This window comes from Nothobranchius furzeri, chromosome 1, assembly GCF_043380555.1.
Source record: "Nothobranchius furzeri strain GRZ-AD chromosome 1, NfurGRZ-RIMD1, whole genome shotgun sequence".
Taxonomy (NCBI): domain Eukaryota; kingdom Metazoa; phylum Chordata; class Actinopteri; order Cyprinodontiformes; family Nothobranchiidae; genus Nothobranchius; species Nothobranchius furzeri.
Window position 1 is genome coordinate 28,934,831 of NC_091741.1, and position 18,755 is coordinate 28,953,585.

The 18,755-nt window shown below is 43.2% G+C and overlaps 1 protein-coding gene across 1 annotated transcript in view; it reads right to left on the bottom strand.

Annotated features, from left to right (window-relative positions):
* Nucleotides 1-18,548, bottom strand: part of hprt1 (hypoxanthine phosphoribosyltransferase 1) — a 24,679-nt gene extending 6,131 nt beyond the window's left edge. The window contains 7 exon segments of the mRNA XM_015949987.3: nt 5,432-5,478; nt 5,760-5,842; nt 5,935-5,952; nt 6,283-6,348; nt 10,217-10,400; nt 16,498-16,604; nt 18,354-18,548. Of these exon segments, the coding sequence (XP_015805473.2) occupies nt 5,432-5,478; nt 5,760-5,842; nt 5,935-5,952; nt 6,283-6,348; nt 10,217-10,400; nt 16,498-16,604; nt 18,354-18,380 (532 nt within the window). The 5' untranslated portion in view covers nt 18,381-18,548.
* Nucleotides 18,549-18,755: the final 207 nt, after the last annotated feature.

The window sequence follows — 18,755 nt, forward strand, 5'->3', positions numbered from 1 at the left end:
TTATCCATCTTTGCTGTTTTCTGTTTAGTCAATTGTTTTAATGCATTTTCTGTACAGCACTTTGTTCCTGGGTCTTTTAAGGTGCTTTATAAATAAAACTGGATTGGATTGGTTTCTTGAAGACGTTCAGCTTCTCATGCGAGGAGCTTTAGCGATGTGAAACGTCTTCAAGAAACCAAAGAAGTCCAGTTGTCCTCATTTGAACCCTTTTGGATTACCATGACGTGGATGACTGACAACCTTCACTAGCATACATTTTAAATAACTTGCCCAACACTGTTTACAACAGATTCCCCAAAGCGTTAAACTGATTCTGAGGTTGTCCTCAGCTCACACACAATGTCAGGAGTCTGAAAGCATCCCGATCCAACAGCAGGGGAACAGAAGAGAACCACGGCACCAATCAGCCGTTTGTCTTCAAATGAAACAAATCAATTCATTCTGGAGTTCAGTGGTTTAGAGCTGAGGTTCTGGAGTGTTTTATGATACCAATCATAAAGAGCATATTGCAGGTTAGAGACTCCCATGGACCGATGTTTAGAGAAACATAATTGAAACTCAGTTTAAACATTTTTTTTACACAAACATAAATAATTGAGGCTTTTAGAGTCATTTTTGTGAGAAAGGTTCTTTTTTTTTTGGCCAAACCAATTGACGTCAGCTGAGGGAGTCCTGTTGGTTTAACCCTTTGATGCATAATGGTCACTACAGTGGACAGGTATTCAAAGTTGTTATTTATTTATTTTTGCTATTAAGCACAGTTGTTGAAGACTTTATTGCATTTGAGCCCCTCCATTTGGACTTCAGTAAGCCAAGCCAACATATTTCATGTTCAGAATGCACGCTGTCCACTGAAGTGGACATGTAATAGCTTAATTGTAAATTAATAAAACATTACAAAAGATATTTGTTGAAATTTGTTTCATTCGCACCTAAAAATGAATGAAATTGTTTAAAAAATCACGGTTGAAGATTTCATAATTCATGCATCAAAGGGTTAATCCAGAGAAACAGGTCATTGAGTGTTTTTAAAGCACTCAGTGACCTGGCACCTTCCTACCTCTCTGCCCTTCTCACTCCATATGTGCCCACCCGCTCGTTGAGGTCGGCTGACCTTTTGCTGCTGCACACGCCGCGGGTGAGGCTCAAATCGCGGGGGGACCGAGCATTTGTCCATGCTGCCCCAAAGCTATGGAACTCACTGCCCATTGGAGTTCGGCAGGCTCCATCTCTGGCTGTTTTTAAATCTCGTTTAAAGACCCACTTTTGCACTTTGGCTTTTAGACAGTGACTCGTTTTAGTGTTTTATTGTGTCATTGTTTTAATGTGCTCTTATTATTCATGTTTTCTCTGCTTTTAATTGAGATTTTTATCCTTTGTTTTAGCTCCTTGTAATGGGTGTGTTTTGTTTTAGCCTGTGCAGCACTTTGGGCAGCTCCCATGCTGCATTTTAAACGTGCTATATAAATAAACTATGCTATGCTATATGGACTCTAATGCGGCTCTGACACAGAGGAAACTTTAAATGTTTATAATTATACTCATGATGGACCAAAACTATAAAGTTATGAGTTTGCTGCTCACCCCAGAGAGCAGAGACCAACCAGAGGGAGAAACCATCGGCCAAAGCAGAGAGATAGAGAGGAAGTAGCGTAGGGTTGTCACGGTAACCGGTGTAGCGGTAAACCCCGGTAAAAAAGTTGACAATAATAACCATCTTGTTTTTTTTTTTTTTAAATTATCTCGGTGGGTTACCGTGGCTGCGGTGTAGGCGCGTGACCCTTACCAGCCACCGTATCATCTGCTGAAGTTGCTGGCGGCACATGCGCACTTTGTTGTTTACAACCAAAACTTTCTTGAAGCTAAAGCTGAAATAATGGCCAAAGGAGGAGACGGCAGCACTCAGGACATTTATTATCCCTCAAAGAAGACAAAAGTGGGAAGTACGGGCATCTTTTGGATATTTGAAGAATACTGAGGGACAGCTGATAGAAGACGGCTATCCTGTTAGCAGCACGTGCAGAAAAAGTGTCTGTGAAAGGCAGCAACGCTTCAAATCTCATGACACATCTGCGTGACCATCACCCACAACTCTACAGTCAACGCAAGGCAAGCTAACGTTAGCGTTTTAGCTAAAATGCGTGATCCGAGGATTTGGGTTGAGGAAGAATGCAACGAGTCGCTATATAAAGCAGCCGCAGCGCCGCTACCTGCATATAAACCGTGTTGCGGACACCGCCATGTTGAAATGACGCTATGCATTACGGGGCTCCCAGGGGCCGATAAGAGTTGGTCTCTCTCCGAGAATAATTATGAATTTAACAACGATTACTGCCTGATGACATTTTCCCACATCTGCAAAGCTCACTGGAAGGACACAAACCGAGGACAATACTTTCCTGATATAGGGTTTATTACTCAAGTAAGGGTAAAAAAGTATCTGATTAGAAGGCTACTTGAGTACTGAGTATCATCTGATCTAATATTTTTAAAATGATGACATCAAACAGACATAAAATAAGAAGTTATGGGCAAATATAGGTATTTTAAAGACTAAAGGGGAAAAATGTAAACAAATAAACAACATAATTACAAAATAACACATTTTAGGCTAAATTTAGACACAAACTGAGGACAATATTTCCTGACATACAGGGTTTATTTAATTGTGTGAAAATGTAGCACGTTTAAAAAAAATACCGCGATAATACCGAAAACCGTGGTAATTTTGGTCACAATAACCGTGAGGTTAAATTTTCACACCGTGACAACCCTACTGGTGAGTTAACCATGTTAGCTTAAACTCGTGTGCTAGCATCACAATATTGTACAGATTACTATCGTGTACCAGACAGTTAAAGTAGTATTGGTCAGTTAACATAATATTAATACTAATGAGCGTCTGTCAGCGGTCTCATACTCGTTAATATCCGTTCACATAACCTAGTTTAGTGTTAGAGAGAGAGAGAGAGAGAGAGAGAGAAAGAGAGAAAGAGAGAGAAAGAGAGAAAGAGAGAAAGAGAGAGAGAGAGAGAGAGAGAGAGAGAGAGAGAGAGAGAGACTGTGGCGTGAACCAGTTGTTTCTGCCAGTTGAATCTCTTGGATTTCCCTGCATGTGTAGCTCGAAGGTGACGATGGCTGCAGATATCGCGTTAGCATTCACACTTGTTCAGTTTTAATTCTGGTGCCTGCTAGCAGCTGAAACACATCCTCACGTGCTTGTGGATATCATATATTGTATATGAAGACATGACTGTAATAATAAGTAAAGGTTATCAGCTGTAGCTTCAGTGTGCTCATAGGAAACGTGACAAAAGAACAGAAAACACATTTCTCTTTATGGCCTATATTGTTGTTATCATCATCGTAGCGTGATTTACAGAATACATGTGACCAACTAACATTTCAAGTTCTACCACCGGATGTTTGGATCAAAATATGAACCAATCAGATCTTAGATCAGGTGAGAGCCAGGCGTTTCCCATCATCCTCTATGTTTTGCAGCTGAGGGAGAGCAACTGCAGCGCCTTGCTCCAAAATCTGCGGCCGCCTTGATCTCACGAGGTTATCATTGCCTACGTATGCATGACGTCAGAGCAAGTCGGCGTCAAGTCGGACACAAATCTAACCGGCATGCACTGCTCGACGATCACTGCTGGTCTAATATGCACAGAACTGGCTCATCTCGAACACAGCTAGTGGCTCGGGTACAGCAAAGCGGAGTTGGTGATGTACTGCGTTGTATGCCGGAAGTATGCGACGACAAAATAGAGTTTTGTTGAGGGAACAAACAAATTCAAACTTGAATACGTTATTATGTTTGTGAATGTGTACAAAATAAAGGTTTATTACATTTAAAATGGTTCAGTTGTTATTTTGACTCGTTTTGGCGGCTGACCAGCGGGGCCGGTAGATTCTTTGCGGAGCCGGTAAATAATCAGAGTTACCGGCCCGGCTGGCCGGTTGGTTTTGAAGTTAATGTCCACCCCTGGACTGGATCACATGACGTCTCTACCCTAAAACTAGCCACTCTCCACACTGAGCTGAGGCAGCCTAGCGTCTAACTCCCTTTGGTTACGTCAGACGTTCACATTTAGAAAAAAGAGCCTTTTTAGAAGCTTTGCTGAGAAAGGACACTTTCTACTAGAAAACTGCTGTTTTAAAACCAAATATCCACAATAAGCATTCAAATAGTATTTTTGGACAGCATTTTATATGAATTAGAAAAAATTTTTACCTGCAATTTGCTCTTAAGGGGATCGATGGTGAAAACAGAGCAAAAGCTAAAACTGACTACTACATTTAGCACTCATAAAACTTACGGAGAAGACACAAAAGAAATGGCGAATATCCTGTCACCTCGTCCCTGGCAGGATTTCTGGACTTCATTTAAAAACAACAAAACTAAATGTTCCAAACTCAGCAGGCTCACTACTGTGATATGTTACTTTAGCATCAACATTCACTCTCAGGATCCAGAGCTAACACAACTCGTATAAAGCCACATTTACACTCAGTTCAGCTCGGTCTAGTCCTAGTAGGGTAATTGTGTCTACACAGGTGTTGTCCGTGCAAAGCGGACATGTTTTTTCGACGCAGCTTCCCTGTGGTCGGTCTTGTGGACTGATTGGTCGGCTGGTCAGTGGGAGACTGAGGATCAGCCAGTGGTGGCTTCCGGTACGCACGATTCATTAACAATCTGGATCCAGGGGTGTAAACATCTTCTCTGTAGCGGCTTCTTTCCACTGAAAACGCCGCTGTGGGTGAGTGGGCCAGGCTGTGACGCCTCTTCCAACAAACCATTCTGAATTGTCTTATTTGTTTTTTATTTGTGGTTAAAATACATAGGTTGGGATAAATGAATTGGCTTCTGTTATATTATTATTGGTTTAAGGTAACGACGATACGACGGTCAACAGAAAAGTTTTCATGACAACCGCTCACTGACCAGCTGGACGTTCAGCTGATAGAGATAAGAGGTAGGCGACCAGTCAGTCCAAGTTCCTAAACGTTCTCAGTCTCCTGCAAAAGACAGACTTTGGTGATAGGTCTATTCAGGAGTCCAGTCTTCGTCTTGATCCGAAGATGACGAACAAATCCTTTTTTGTCTTCGATAGTCTCTTGAATTTTTCCAGTTAGCCAGAATTCCGTGGCGATAGTAAATATTCTATTTGGTAATATTCTAAGAAATCACAATATAACTATAGACACATTATTTTGTGTATGTGTGTGTGTGTGTGCGTGTGTGTGTGTGTGTGTTTTCTATCAGGGACACTATAGCATTTTTTTTATTTTTTAACACCGCGTCCAAGGCTAGCGTCTTTACCATCTCATCCTAAGCTGGTGTCTTTAATGGCAGAAATTCAGTGAGAAGATTGTGTTGGGTTATAAAAGCTGTGTGTGTGTGTGTGTGTGTGTGTACTAGACTTACAGTCTGGTCGGTAGCCCACACTCCGTGGTGTTCTCTTCACCAGCAAACTAAAAGCACACACCAGGACCATTGTTAACATGTCGGCAGCAAACCATCAGTTGTTTACGCAAGGTTGAATCAGGACCACGGAGAAGGCCAAAGGTACTAGAATGTGTTTGACATTTACCAGAAAACAACTGTAATAAAAGACTTCATGAGCTTTTTACGTGCCCACAAATGTTAGTCTTGAATTTTTTCTCTCAACACATTCTCTTGTTTACAGTTTTCTCTGTGGCCCTGATGCACTGTTATACATTCATACAGCTTAAAGTGGCAGCTGCTGCATTACCTTGCTACTTTAACCATTTTGGGATTGTATTGTTTGAGCAGTTGCAATAACGTCTTCATAGTCTTCCCCGTGTCAATGATGTCCTTCAGACACAAAATGAGAGAAGTTCACGTTTTTAAGTAGATTTAAGACATCTCTAGGTGTGTAAAGAAATGTAAAAGAAGTCGGTCCGTACCTCCACAATCAAGACATTCTGTAAAAATGAAAAGACACTCAAATTTAATGGAAATGTGCCGAGACAACTTGAATCTTTACTAGATGAGGAACAAGCGCAGCAGTACGGATAAGGAATAGCACAGGTTGCTTTAAAAAAAGAAAAAGCTACAGCTTACATGAAGTATTTAGTTCTGTTTATTTGACCCAAAAACAAGATAATCACTTCAACTTCATTTAAAATAATTAATCTGAACACATTTATGAACTCTTCACATTACTACATAAAAAAGCCTAACTGTGTGTCCACTCTGGATAAATAATGAGTCACACACCACGACTGATCTGATGTCTGGTTGCTTGTTCTCACCTTGCCTGTCAGAGTGGACAGGTCGTCTCCACCGATCACTCTGATCTCGCCGGTCGACTGGTCGTTCTGTAAACACAAACAAATCCGACAGTAATATCGGACCGTTCTAGACTTGAAGTCACAGCTGATTTCAGGTGGAAACGTTACTGATCAGAACTGCAGGATGAGAAAATCAGTGTTTTGCTTAAATAGTTTTTTCCGACTGCGTTTCTGTGTAAAATTATTACAATCTGACAAAAAAGCTTCAAAAATGGACTGTTTGGAGAAACAGAGGTTACATCCAAACAAGATGGATAGGGTTGGGCATCGAGCATCGATTGGAATAACTCCGTTTTTTTTTCTTCCAATTTTATTTATTTTCATTCCTTGTTTGCTTCTCAGGCTGCCGGCCAGAAGACGAATCCTCAGCCGATCTCTGCTGAAATAATAAATAAATAAAAGTGATCTGCAAATTCTGATCAACGCCTTTCAGAGCTGATCACAGCAGCTGTCTGTCGCAGTCCACAGAGACCCTGCATCGCGTCTCCCTCCCTTCCCTCACAGCGTGCAAGCGCAGCAGCAAAAAAACAAAGAAACGTGTCTGCTGAACTTTCTCTGTGGTGTAAATTTGCATCCTGCAGCACAAAATACGGCGCGGAGGAAACTCGCTAAAATGCATTCATCTTCCAGCTCTTGGAGAGTTCAGACGCTGTTTCCCTCCTCCCCTCCCTGTCTTATGCCAAGGCTCTTTGTCTGTCTGTGGGTGCACGGCGCTCCTGCATGTTTTCTGGAAACTGGAAATGATTAAAAATGGACCTGGTCAGTTGGTCTCTCAACGCGATTGACAAAAACGGGAACGGGAGAAGGGGCTCCCGGATGCTCCTCTGGGACAGAGCCAGTTGGGCACATCATGGACTCCTGGGAACAGTGGAACCTGTTCTACCTCTCTCACCTGTCTGTAGAGGATTCTGAAGACGTCTGGATATTCGTGGTGTTGGTGTCAGGTTTCGTGCTGTTTGGCCTGAGCGGTTACCTGGCTTACCGGAAAATTAATGAGCTGTCGAGGAATATTGGCTCAATCCCGGAGCTCAGGGATGGATTACACCGCGCTGTGAACACACAAACTCATATAATTGTCGAGATGAGTCGTAAGCTTGGAACTTTGGCTGAGATTCAGACTCTGGCACAGAAGGTTGATGCCATCAAAGAGAGAGTTGACGGATCAGCATGGATGGAATAGATTAATTTACACCACTATTGGATTCAGAGGGGTTGGAGACCAACAGAACTTTAAGACAGAGAGGAAATCATCTCTGTCTGGCCCCAAAACAAGTTCTTATCTGAATCTGGTGCCCTTGAGCCTGTGAGGCTGAAGTGAATACTCCCCCACAGAAGAAATGTGGAATGCTGCCATCGCCATGGCAACTCTGTCTCCCTAGCCCAGCCTGGGCAGGACTGAGACCAGTGAAGGCCGTTGAATCGTTCCAGGAGTCACTGTGCTTTCTAACCCAACTACCTCCCTCCCCTGTCCAGACGGAGGTGACGAGCGCTGCTTATCGTGGCTGCATGCACTGACGTGTGGAGAGTCCCAACCCTACCACCCCACCTAGTGGACACTTATGTTGTGTAATGTCTGAAGTCTGTTGCATTTCTGTCTGAGGTGTTGTTTGCAGAGCAAAGCTGCCCTCTCTGTGGAGGGTAACTCTGAAGTGCCTTTTTTCCCTCCCCCTGACCCAATCCTCATATACACCCTCTGATCTCTATTAAGGTAGCACGACTCGGGGTTACGAATGTCCACAGTCACCAATTCTTGTCATGTGTCTTGTCCATGTATGTCTGATCTCAGAATTGTGTGTACTGAAACTCTAATTTCCCTCTGGGATTAATAAAGTATCTTTGAATTTCAATTTGAATTTGAATCATGGTGGATTTACCACAAGTTTTAATGAACTCTGGTAGGTGTGAGGTGAGTCTTTAAGGCTCACTGCAGAAATAAAAATGCACCCGGAGCATCAACAGTCAAACGCAGCCACTCACCAACACTCATCCGTGAGCGTCAGAAGGCGGAGCTAAAAAAACTGTACAATAGCTAGAGCAGCCTTTCTCTGTGGTGGACGACTGACACCGAGTTCTGGCCACTAGGAGCCGATAGGGATAAACAAACAAACAAACAAACGAGATTCATTTTTGCACTTTTGAACTATTTAGCTTGTTGAGAGTTTTATTGTTTAAATCTGTTAGATCGTTACTGACAGCAGCTACATTTAAGTTTCAGTTTCCCCTCTGATTTTCACACTAGCATCGGCTCCACTCCGCCTGGACCGGGTTGGGAGCGTTCTCATTTAGAATTTCCCGCACGCAACCGGGTGTCTTTTAAACCCTCTTCCCGAGACGGTCTGCCTGGAGCCAAACAGGGCTGACACGCCCACTGGCCACTGATTGGCCAGCTCAAAATAATGCCTACCATTAGGGGGAGCCTCCAATTGGTTGATAGCAAGCGCGCATGCGCACGCGCGCACACACACGCACATGCATGCATGCATGCACATGCATGCACGCACGCACACACACACGCACATGCATGCACGCACGCACACACACACACACAGCAAAGCAGGATGCAAATCAGAGTCAGAGTTTCTAAAAGCAAGACTGCGCAGGCCGCTTTTGTTTAATAATAGTCACAGCGGACTTCTCTGCGCTCTTTTTACCCACCCACGTGCTCGGAGATGCACTCATGACATCACAGACCTCCCCTGTGCTCAGTCACGTCCACATTCCTAAAGCAGTGTTAGGAATGGTTAGGGTTAGCTGGCTCATTTAAAACATATTATGTTTTTGGATCCTGCCTCTTTAAAGAATCAGAATCTGGAATCGATAGGAACCCGAATTGAAATGAGGAATTGGAATCTGAATCGTTCAAATTCAAACAATTCAGATCTCCGAGGTGTAGCACTTCTGCTGCTTCCTGGAGTCCAGCAGCATCTTACTTTAGACTTTTTATTCTGTTAGGATAACAGTTAAAAGTCAAGGAGCAGTTTGAAAACAACATTAGCTCATCAGTCCTGCCAGGTGTAAACCATTTCTCTGAACAAAGGCCAACCCCCTGGTGAGTCGTGGCCAATGGAGGCTCACACTGGTCCAGGTTCTGTTGGGAGGTTTCTTCCCGTTAAAGGGAAGTTTTTCTCTTCACCGTCGCTACATGCTTGCCTACAGTGGGGATTGCTCTACAGTGTCTGACACAAGTCAGTGACTCGATGCGATCTGCTGGGTTTCCTTACAAAGGAAACTTTTAACTAAGCGACATAATAAACTGAACTTCTTGCACAGATTAGTGGGTCCAGTTGGAATGTTACTTTGTGAAGTACGTGGAGACGACTCTTGTGATTTGTTGCTACGTAAATAAACTGAAAATCTTCATCCCTCATCATCGGATCTTTTGATTTAAATTTCTTTCCCTGCATCTTTATTCTTTATTAAATAAATATTAACACCTGATTCACAGTCTGGGGTTGATGTTCCGCCTTTTCAGACTGCCTCTCTAAGATTATTACAGATAAGCAAATGGTACATGACCCCCCCCCAAACGAGCTTTACAATCAGTCGCCCACCCATTCACACACTACCATGCAGCCACAGCTGCCCTGGGGCGCACTGACGGAGGCGAGGCTGCAGTGCGGAGGCGCCATTGGTCCCTCCGACCACCAGCAGCAGCAGGAGAGGAGGGTGAAGCGTCTTGCCCAAGGACAACGACTGAGCGGGATGTGAACCAAAAGTAGCAGGAAAAGGACATTTGTCCTCATCTGCAGAGAAGTCTCTCCACCTTTTGCATCAATTAATTTTTCAACCTGGATCTACTTGTTTACGCTTTGCTGGTAGTTAGCGTTGTCGGTTTCCACAACTGTGGTTTTAGAGAGAATTAAATAAATGAAAGTAGATAAAAATGGTCACTTACACAGTAGCTCTTAAGACGGATGAAGTCCACGGTCATTGGGATGGAGCGATCGCTGTTCCTGTTCAGGGCTTTGATGTAGTCCAGCAGGTCTGCAAAAAACTTGTAGCCCCCTTTGAGCACACAGAGGGCTACGATGTGGTGTCCCCCCATTTCCTTCATGATTTCTCTGGCCAGCCTCTCGGTCCTAAAGGGGGGTTAAAGAGAGGAAAGTCCGGTCTGGTTTCTGCTTCGGTCAACAAAACCTCCAGTTTAGCCTCGGTTCGTAGGCACAGCTGTCATTATTACAACACAACAACCTGAAATCTAGCAGACCAACCAACGCAACGAGTAAATCCAGAATCTCAGGCTGGTGTGGATGAATATATTCACCTGGTGGTTCCGGGCACTGAACAGGCTAGTTTTATAAACTATGGTTTACAGTCAAATTAGACATTTTGGTGGGAAATGTCCCAGAAAGACTCAATCAACAACAGCCAGTCCAGGGCAGGGAAGACCAACGTGTCCTACTGCCACCTTCAAACAGCTCCCGTCCCCAACACGCCACAGTGAATACTCGCAAAGATCATTTTTTACTACCTTGATTCCACTGAAAACCATAATTACTAACGTGAAATCACCAGACATGTCCGGTGCATCCAGCGGGAAATTCCCAATATTTCTGCCTAAACAACCATACAATGTAAAAATCAACCAAAGCTGTTGATGTTGCTGCTGCAGTGAACTAATGTAGATAATAATGGTCTCTGCGACACACCTGATGACTAGGCAGTCGTGTAGTTTAAACGTATAAACCGCGTCCATTTGCATGGCACTGGGTCATGAAGAGCAGTACTGCCAGTTACCTTGGAAAAGAAATCTGATTACTGATTAATCCATTTAAAAGTAATTTCATTACTCTGTTGATGATTTTATTTTAAAAGTAACACCATTCGATTACTGAAAAAGTAGCCGTGGTGCAGTAACGTGTTAAGAAGCACTGTTGAAACAATAAGTTTGGAGTCTTGAGATGAGCTCCAGAAATAAAACATGAAACATCATTTCTAACAGAATATTTCTGTTATAGTTGATAAGAGTTGAAACTGTTTGTGCATTTATTCTGTCCTTGTTTAAGATCTTTAGCCCCATTTGCCCCCTTTAACCAACAGGAGTCTTCACCCTGTGATTCTGTAGGTCAGAAACTAAAGTCACTGAATTAAACTAAACCTTGTGTCTAGTCATTTTGCCTGGGGAGATTTTTTGTGGCTGAATTATTTAAGTAATTAAATGAATTGTGTCATCCAACTAAGGCAGCAGCACCAACGATGTGGGTTGATTCAGCGTGTACGTGGATCCTACACCGAAGTGTAGCTTCCATCTTCTGCATTTCTCAGCTCATACTCCATCACCGTGGTACATTTTGTTGACATTTAAAGAGGACTTATTACAGGGTATCTGCAGGTTTAAGGGAGCCAAATCTAATACCTTTTTAAGACCACTTTGACCAAATTTAAGCTATTTTTTAAATTAAATTCAAGCTACTATTTCCAGCTATTGCCTGGAACCGGTGCCAACCACGTCGCGAACGTGGGATTAGCCGTCCAGTTACCATTAAACTTGCACTTCCCCATGGCGCAAGCTCCCACTAGCTTAACCAGCTAATGTGCTCATCTAAAAATATCCCCCTTTCACAACCAGCTGAATGTGTACGGTTCCGCTTACGCCAACACCACACACAAAAAACGCTGACTACTAACTAGAAATTCACGAAATTTTTATAGAAACAAAAGAATCTTGTTTGTTGGGTCATTTAAGACCTTTGGAAACTGTATTTAAGGATTATTTGTCATTTTTAAAGATTTTAAAGGCCTTAAAATTGGAAAAAGCAAATTTAAGACTTTTTAAGGACCCACGGATACCCTGGATTACACTACTTTAAAAATAAGTTATGATTGATTCATGGTCGATGCAAAACATGTAACCCTGTGCCCCAACTCCCTCTCACATGACTTCTTTTTGGCAGTTTTATTCTTGACACTTTCAGTACCTTCCAGAATGAGCCGTATCACTTCACGGCCACGCCCACCCATGATTGGCTGATATGAGGTGAGGAGCTCTGATATCTGGGAGGAGTTCAGAGTACAACTGCTGCTCATCCAGTGTCGAAAGATAAGGGGAGGTTCTATGCCAATGTTCCTTACTGTGACATCACAATAAGGGACTTTTTGAAAGAGATCTTAGAACGAAAGGTCTTAGAACATCAAACACTGATTTGGAGAGTCTAAAGAGGCAATAGAGAGCCACGTGGCAGCACTAAAGGATGAAAAAAGTCAGATTTGCATGTCTTATTACAACATGTAAACAAGTGTAGAATTCAAATTAGAAATGCAAATGTAATGTTTGCATGATCAGCTGGAAGGAGCTGGAGACGGGAGACGTTTCAAGATAAAACACTATGACCTTGGCTGCTTTCGGACTGGCTGTTAGCTCATCAATCCTATTGAATGAAAGCTATTTTTTAAACAGAAGCTATGATGGTTAAAAGATAGTAATCTTTGCTTTTACACAGAAACACTCAATCATATCCCTAATCCCATTCATATCCCTTGAAAGGAAAGCAACAGGTGAGTCAGGATTATTTAAAGACAAAGTCACCCACCTACCAGAGTCTTACTCCACCCACACTTCCAGTTTTAAAAATGTGTCTAAAACATGTCTGCACCTCTGAAAGTGATATCCAGCTGGCGGGGTCGGAGTTTGGTTGACCTTCTCCGGTAATCCAATACCGTTCTCGTTGCCGTATCCCAGAGAAAAAACTAATCTGACCGACTAGCAGAGGCTTCAGAAGCTACATCTGACTGATGACACATTGTTCTCTGCTATAACGCTAACGCAGAAACACCGGAGTCGGGGGTTATATATGTGAAACGTCGCCAGCAGCCCAGGGCCTAGACCGGAAGCTAGTTTCTGCTTTTCCCTCTCCAGTCAGAAACATCAGATTTTCTTAAAATTCCAGCTGTGAAAATCCAAAAACCTTTTTCATCTGAGGTCTCAGTACTGCTTCACACCCCTGGCCAATATCTTTAAACTGAGTACAAGTACAACTTAAGAAACACAATAAGCTTTAGGAAATGTTGGTCAGAACAAGGGCTGGAGGATATAGAAAAACTGCATTTTAAAAAAAAATCATGTTTATCGATATTAATAATTATTGATAATTATAAAAAATATAGAAAATATATTTTAAGTACAGCCCTGGCCATTTTTTGTCATTACTTTATGATAAAACGAGTTGGTTGTGTTACCAGCCTTGGTTTCTAATCGATTCTCTGTAAATGTTTCCACTGATCATTGTGTTTTCTTAGTCAGATTAGTAAAAACCAGAATATCGCTGCGCTGGTGAACCACTGTAACCTTCTTACTTGACAATTTCCTCCACCTGTTTGGTTTGAGAGTAGGGCTTGGCGACAGAGCAAGCCTGGGTCTGTGTTTTTGACTGAATGGGAGTATGACTCTAGTATTAAGCTACCTGGTAGGCTATAATAGAGACAAGACAGGAAACATTTTATTTAAGTGTTTATTGAATCTTTTTTTTTCTCTATCGCACCATAAGTCTATAAGGCTTGTGATCACGCGTGCTTACACAAAGCATTCTGGGATGTGCGTGGCCGTGACGGAAGGTTGACGATGAAACCGTGAATCAAACGGTACCGTCACAGAGAAGAAGCAGATTTGGATGAAAGAAAGTGTTAAACAATATAATAAAATCCCAAAAGGATGTGGAATATCCATGAGTACGTCAGATAAAGACATTGGGGACCGGTGTGTGGACAAAATCAGCATTATAAATGGTTTTGATCCATATGAAAAACCCAAGACCGGAGCACTGATGACATGTTGGTGCCGCTGCAGTTCTGCTCAACGGACATTTTCGGCTTTCTTGTTTGTGGTGTGAGCGGATGTAAACGTCCGGATGAGAGGTAAACGTTTTATTTGTTGGTTTTTCTAGTAAAACAATCAAAATCGTCATCCCACAGAAGAAGTGTAGCAGGAGAAGTTGTGTTGTGTGTCAGCGTGCATGTGTAGCCTCAGTGTGTGTGGGTGTTGCGTGTGCATGACGCAGCTGAAGGAAAGAAACGATGTATAAAAACGTACACCATCTGTGACTTACCAGAATGAAAATACTCTGGAAGGTGACGTTTGGTCGCCTTATAGCTGCGATCCAAGCGATCCAACAAGACTTTGTTAGGCTAGATACTTGGTCTCCGTGGTTTTGCAGGGAAACGGTGAAAAGTTGGCTTGTTTTCCACCTTTACTCCCCCGGCGATCACACGTGTCACTCCACAACACAGCAGCCATTTACTAGAGTTGTGTAATATAACCGATCAACTGAATAATAGATTCATTTAGGCCGCAAGAACGAGACTGAGCGTGCTCTTCACAGTAGTATCAAGCAACAAGGACTCACACGCCTCCAACGGGGCGGCTGCGTCGGTGACAACGTCACGATCACAAGCCCTATTGATAGGGCTGTAGCGAAGCCTCGACGAAGTCGACGGCTCGATTCTAAAAATGTGTCGACGTCAGATCCGGAAGTCGACGCACCGCGCCCACTTGTTGCATCCGCAGGAGTTTGTAAATAGAAGAGGAATCTGCCTGTTTTTCCTCTAGTTCGCCCTCTTCTCCGCCTTCACTAACATCTCCGCCAAATACCGAAGACCCGGAACAACGTCCGTCCACTACTAGATTATTTTCCTGTTTTGCCCCTTCGTCTCCCGGTAACGGACAACAACTTCCGGGGTCAGATGCGCTGCTTCGTGTCTATCGCAGATGTAGAAAATCACCGGGAGCGCTTCTCCCTTCATTAAGGAGCTTCTTTCAGACATGAGGAGAGCTGTTTTGGTGGTAGCAGTCTCTCCTCCGTGCTGGTCTGTTTGCTGCCGGGTGTTTTTGGTTTATTTAAACTTGGTAACTTGAACTTAACGTTGGTAAAGCTACTGTTAGCATCTTCGCTAACAGCTTCTTGCGTTGGGATAAGCTGTTACGTTTTGGTTTAGAGTTCATCGTTTCTGTGGTGCAGATCTCCCTTTTATTACATTTAGAGTGTTGTGGGTTTTCGGTTTAGTGTAAAATATCACCTGAGTTTGGTTTAACCCGTAAGACCACTCGCCTCACGCACATAAGTGACCAAAACAAAGCAGCATGGAGACACTCCATCTTCTACCACCTCTCAGGCAGCAGCCTGCACTCCCAAGTTCTACACGTCACCAGAACATAACCAACCAACACAATAAACGCAGTGTTATACAAAATGGAAGGCCTGTAGTGTTTATTCTCTTACAGTAAGAATTTATCAATTTTTTTGAGGAACTTATTTGAGATTTTCTGGTTTTTGTTAATTGTGCAATAGAAAAATAATCATTAGATTAATTTTCTAAATAGTCATTAGAATAGTCGACTATTCGATAAAATAATCGTCAGAATAATCGTTTTAAAAATAATCGTTTACCCCCAGCCCTACCTATTGATCGATATATATAGTTTGTTGTGGATAGGCGTTGCCTTGGGTCACATGGTGTCGGTAATAGTAATAGAGATTGCTATCACCTGTTCAGGTGAGGGAATGGGAGAGTGAGTGGGTGATGAGGGAAGTCGACTTTTTTGCTGACCGCTCAAGCTTAGAATGTTTTCTTTTATTTATCACTGTTTTCAACGGATTTGATAACACTTTGATAACAAATAAAGGAGTTTTTTAACCTGGAACTTTGACTTACGAGTGGAACAGCGGGCGCGTCAACATTATTCCCCTTTTCAGCTGCGCGGCGACTCAAAGGCTTGACAGTCGCCAACATAGTTATTGAATTATTGTCCAGCCCTAGTCAGAACTGAACGAAAGAAAACGATCTTTTATGTAGCGCATATAATAAACAAAGAGAAAAATACAAAATTGTGATTAAAAAGTGTAAGGAAAGAAAAAAATGAATAATAACCACCAAACTAAGTTTAAAAGGTTTAAATGGAACTGGCTTTTCAAAGCTAATGAGATTATTTGTCGTGTGCAGATGACCCGCCTCGCTAAACCGCAGTCCTTAACGGCAAATCAGGATTTAGGGGATTCAAACACGTGATGGGAAAGATGACTGAAGGGAGAAAGAACATGGCTCAAGAAGCAATTTAGAAGCTGGTTCTGCTTTCCTGTAAACAAAATGTCAAGCTGCAATAGTTGTTGTTCCAACCTGTGTTTGCAAACTGATAATCTCACACTCCCACTAATCTGCTTCACAGCGACTGTACAAACAACCCACCTGTCCAAGATGAGTCCGTGGGGGATATAGACCCTCTCCAGGTCAGCAGCATAGTGCTTTGGTATGCAGAACAGGTCCAGGTCGTAGCCCTGCTCCTCGTCGCTGATCTGGAAAAACGGCACAAAGAAGCTGAAGAGATCCCAGCCAGTCAGCGTATCACCTCACAAAGTAAACCCAGGACAGTAAAACTTTACTACTCTGGTTGTTCATCTGTCCCAAAGCAACAGGACAATGTCTGATCTGCACCCAGCACCACTCTGACGCATAGCACATGTTTAACCTCGGTGCACCCTTCTGGTGTGTGGTGGTTCATCTGATTGAACGTTTTGTCCAAAAACCAACATTTTCCCAGAAATGCTCTAATGCGACTAATCCTGTTATCAGGGAGTATTTCTAGTATTCAGCAAATCAAACGTGTGCACTGTGGGTCAAACGGGAGGCCATGAGAGAAGCAGCAGACAGGAATCATGTGACCGCATGGAAGCTGCGGAGCGGTGGGAACGTACACAGTGTCCATAAAGAGAATAATCACCCTAAAAACACAATAAAACCCCTTAAGCTGCAAATATTAATAATGACCAGTAACAAGCAGGTGTCCTGATCTGAAACGCTCTTCCACAAACACAATCCAGCTAGCTGTCCTGTCTTCTTGGTAGCAAGGTGACTGATCTGAGTTCAGAGTAAACACCACCTGCAATTTTTGGCTAATAATGTTTGAACACCTTCACCCCCACACTACCGGCATCACCCACGATCTGACATTAAGGTCAGCCAAATAGCCACTACTCTGATTATTTGAGAAACAGGTTCCAACTCGGCTTTCAAACCGACATCTTCTCACTCAGCGTTGGCAAATTCTTAAAAAACATCATCGCTGGTTATTCATTCACTTGTTCCAGTAAGGGCCCGTCACAGCCCAGCCTCAAATATTACAAAACACTCTCATCCCACGAAAGGAAAAAAGGGAAAAGAAACATGACTCAAAAAAGAACATCTTTCTTTTGCGTTTCAGACGGTTTGCACACCCATTACAAATGTCAATGTAAGCTAATTTGGAAACCTTCGATTGAACTAAATCCCATCATAGTTTTGTGGTCTGCACAAGTGAAACCCAACACTGGGATCAGGATCTCACCGTGGGTCACAAACCACTCAGCTGAGGGGGGTACTTGAAATGATCTCCAGAGATAAAATACAACTGAACACAATATCTGAGAGAATTTTTTAACTCTACTTGAAATAAAAGCTAAAAACAATAGCCCTCAATGGATATAAACAGTAAATAAGTGTTCATCCCGTTTGTTTGTTTGTTTGTTTGTTTACTCATAGGGTTAGCTGATGTTCTGTGGATCAGAAGCTAAAATCTGGTCTACACTAAACCAAGCAGACTAAAGCAACTTCTGCTGCAGACACAACTGCCTTAACACTTAATAAGAATTGGATGTAAACAAACCCTGTTAAGATACACGCTGAACTGTTTACTGGCACGTTTGAGCACCCTTTAAGGACCTGGAGCTAAAGCGCGCCCCCGTGTTGGCACCTCTATCCTGCAGACGGACTGGGACGGAACTGGTCGTAATAACTCGAGCTTTGCCGCCGACAGACACAGAAAACCGCACGTTTTGTTTTGGGGGGGCTCATCCGAGAGCATCTCGTGCGTCACTAGACATGATGTGCGCGTGCCAACCGCAGGCCAAGCTTTAAAACCATGTTGCCTAAACCGAAACGTCTTTTAGAGAAACAAAACGCAAAGAGTACCGTGTGCTCACTACAGTGAAGTCAGCGTGTCCGGGTACAGCGTGCTGCGTACAACACCGTAACCTAACGGCTCCTCTTTCACAGGAGGGCGGACTTACCACGACACAGGGGCTGGAGGTCGCCATGCTCGTCCAAATACAAACACTCCACCGATGTCTTCTTGGACAGAAGACTATAATTTATACTTAGACTGGTTCTTGCAGCCTTCTCAGTTTGATGACAGCACACACATGGCGCTGCGGGAGCTGAAAGGTCTTGGCTCTGTCCGGGCAGCGGCTTCCGTAGCTCATCCACCTCTAGTGCGCAGACTCCAGAGCAGCGAATCACAGGAGATAATTCTCCTAGCCCCGCCCCTATGACGCGAAGGCGCGGAGGGTCTCGAACTCAGAAGGAGCTGCTACTGAGGGTCCCCAAGATGGCGGCGCTGTGAACGGTCTTTACAGAACTTGCTCCGTCTTAAAATTCCTTTATAAGCAGCAAAACGAACCCTAAGGTGCAAA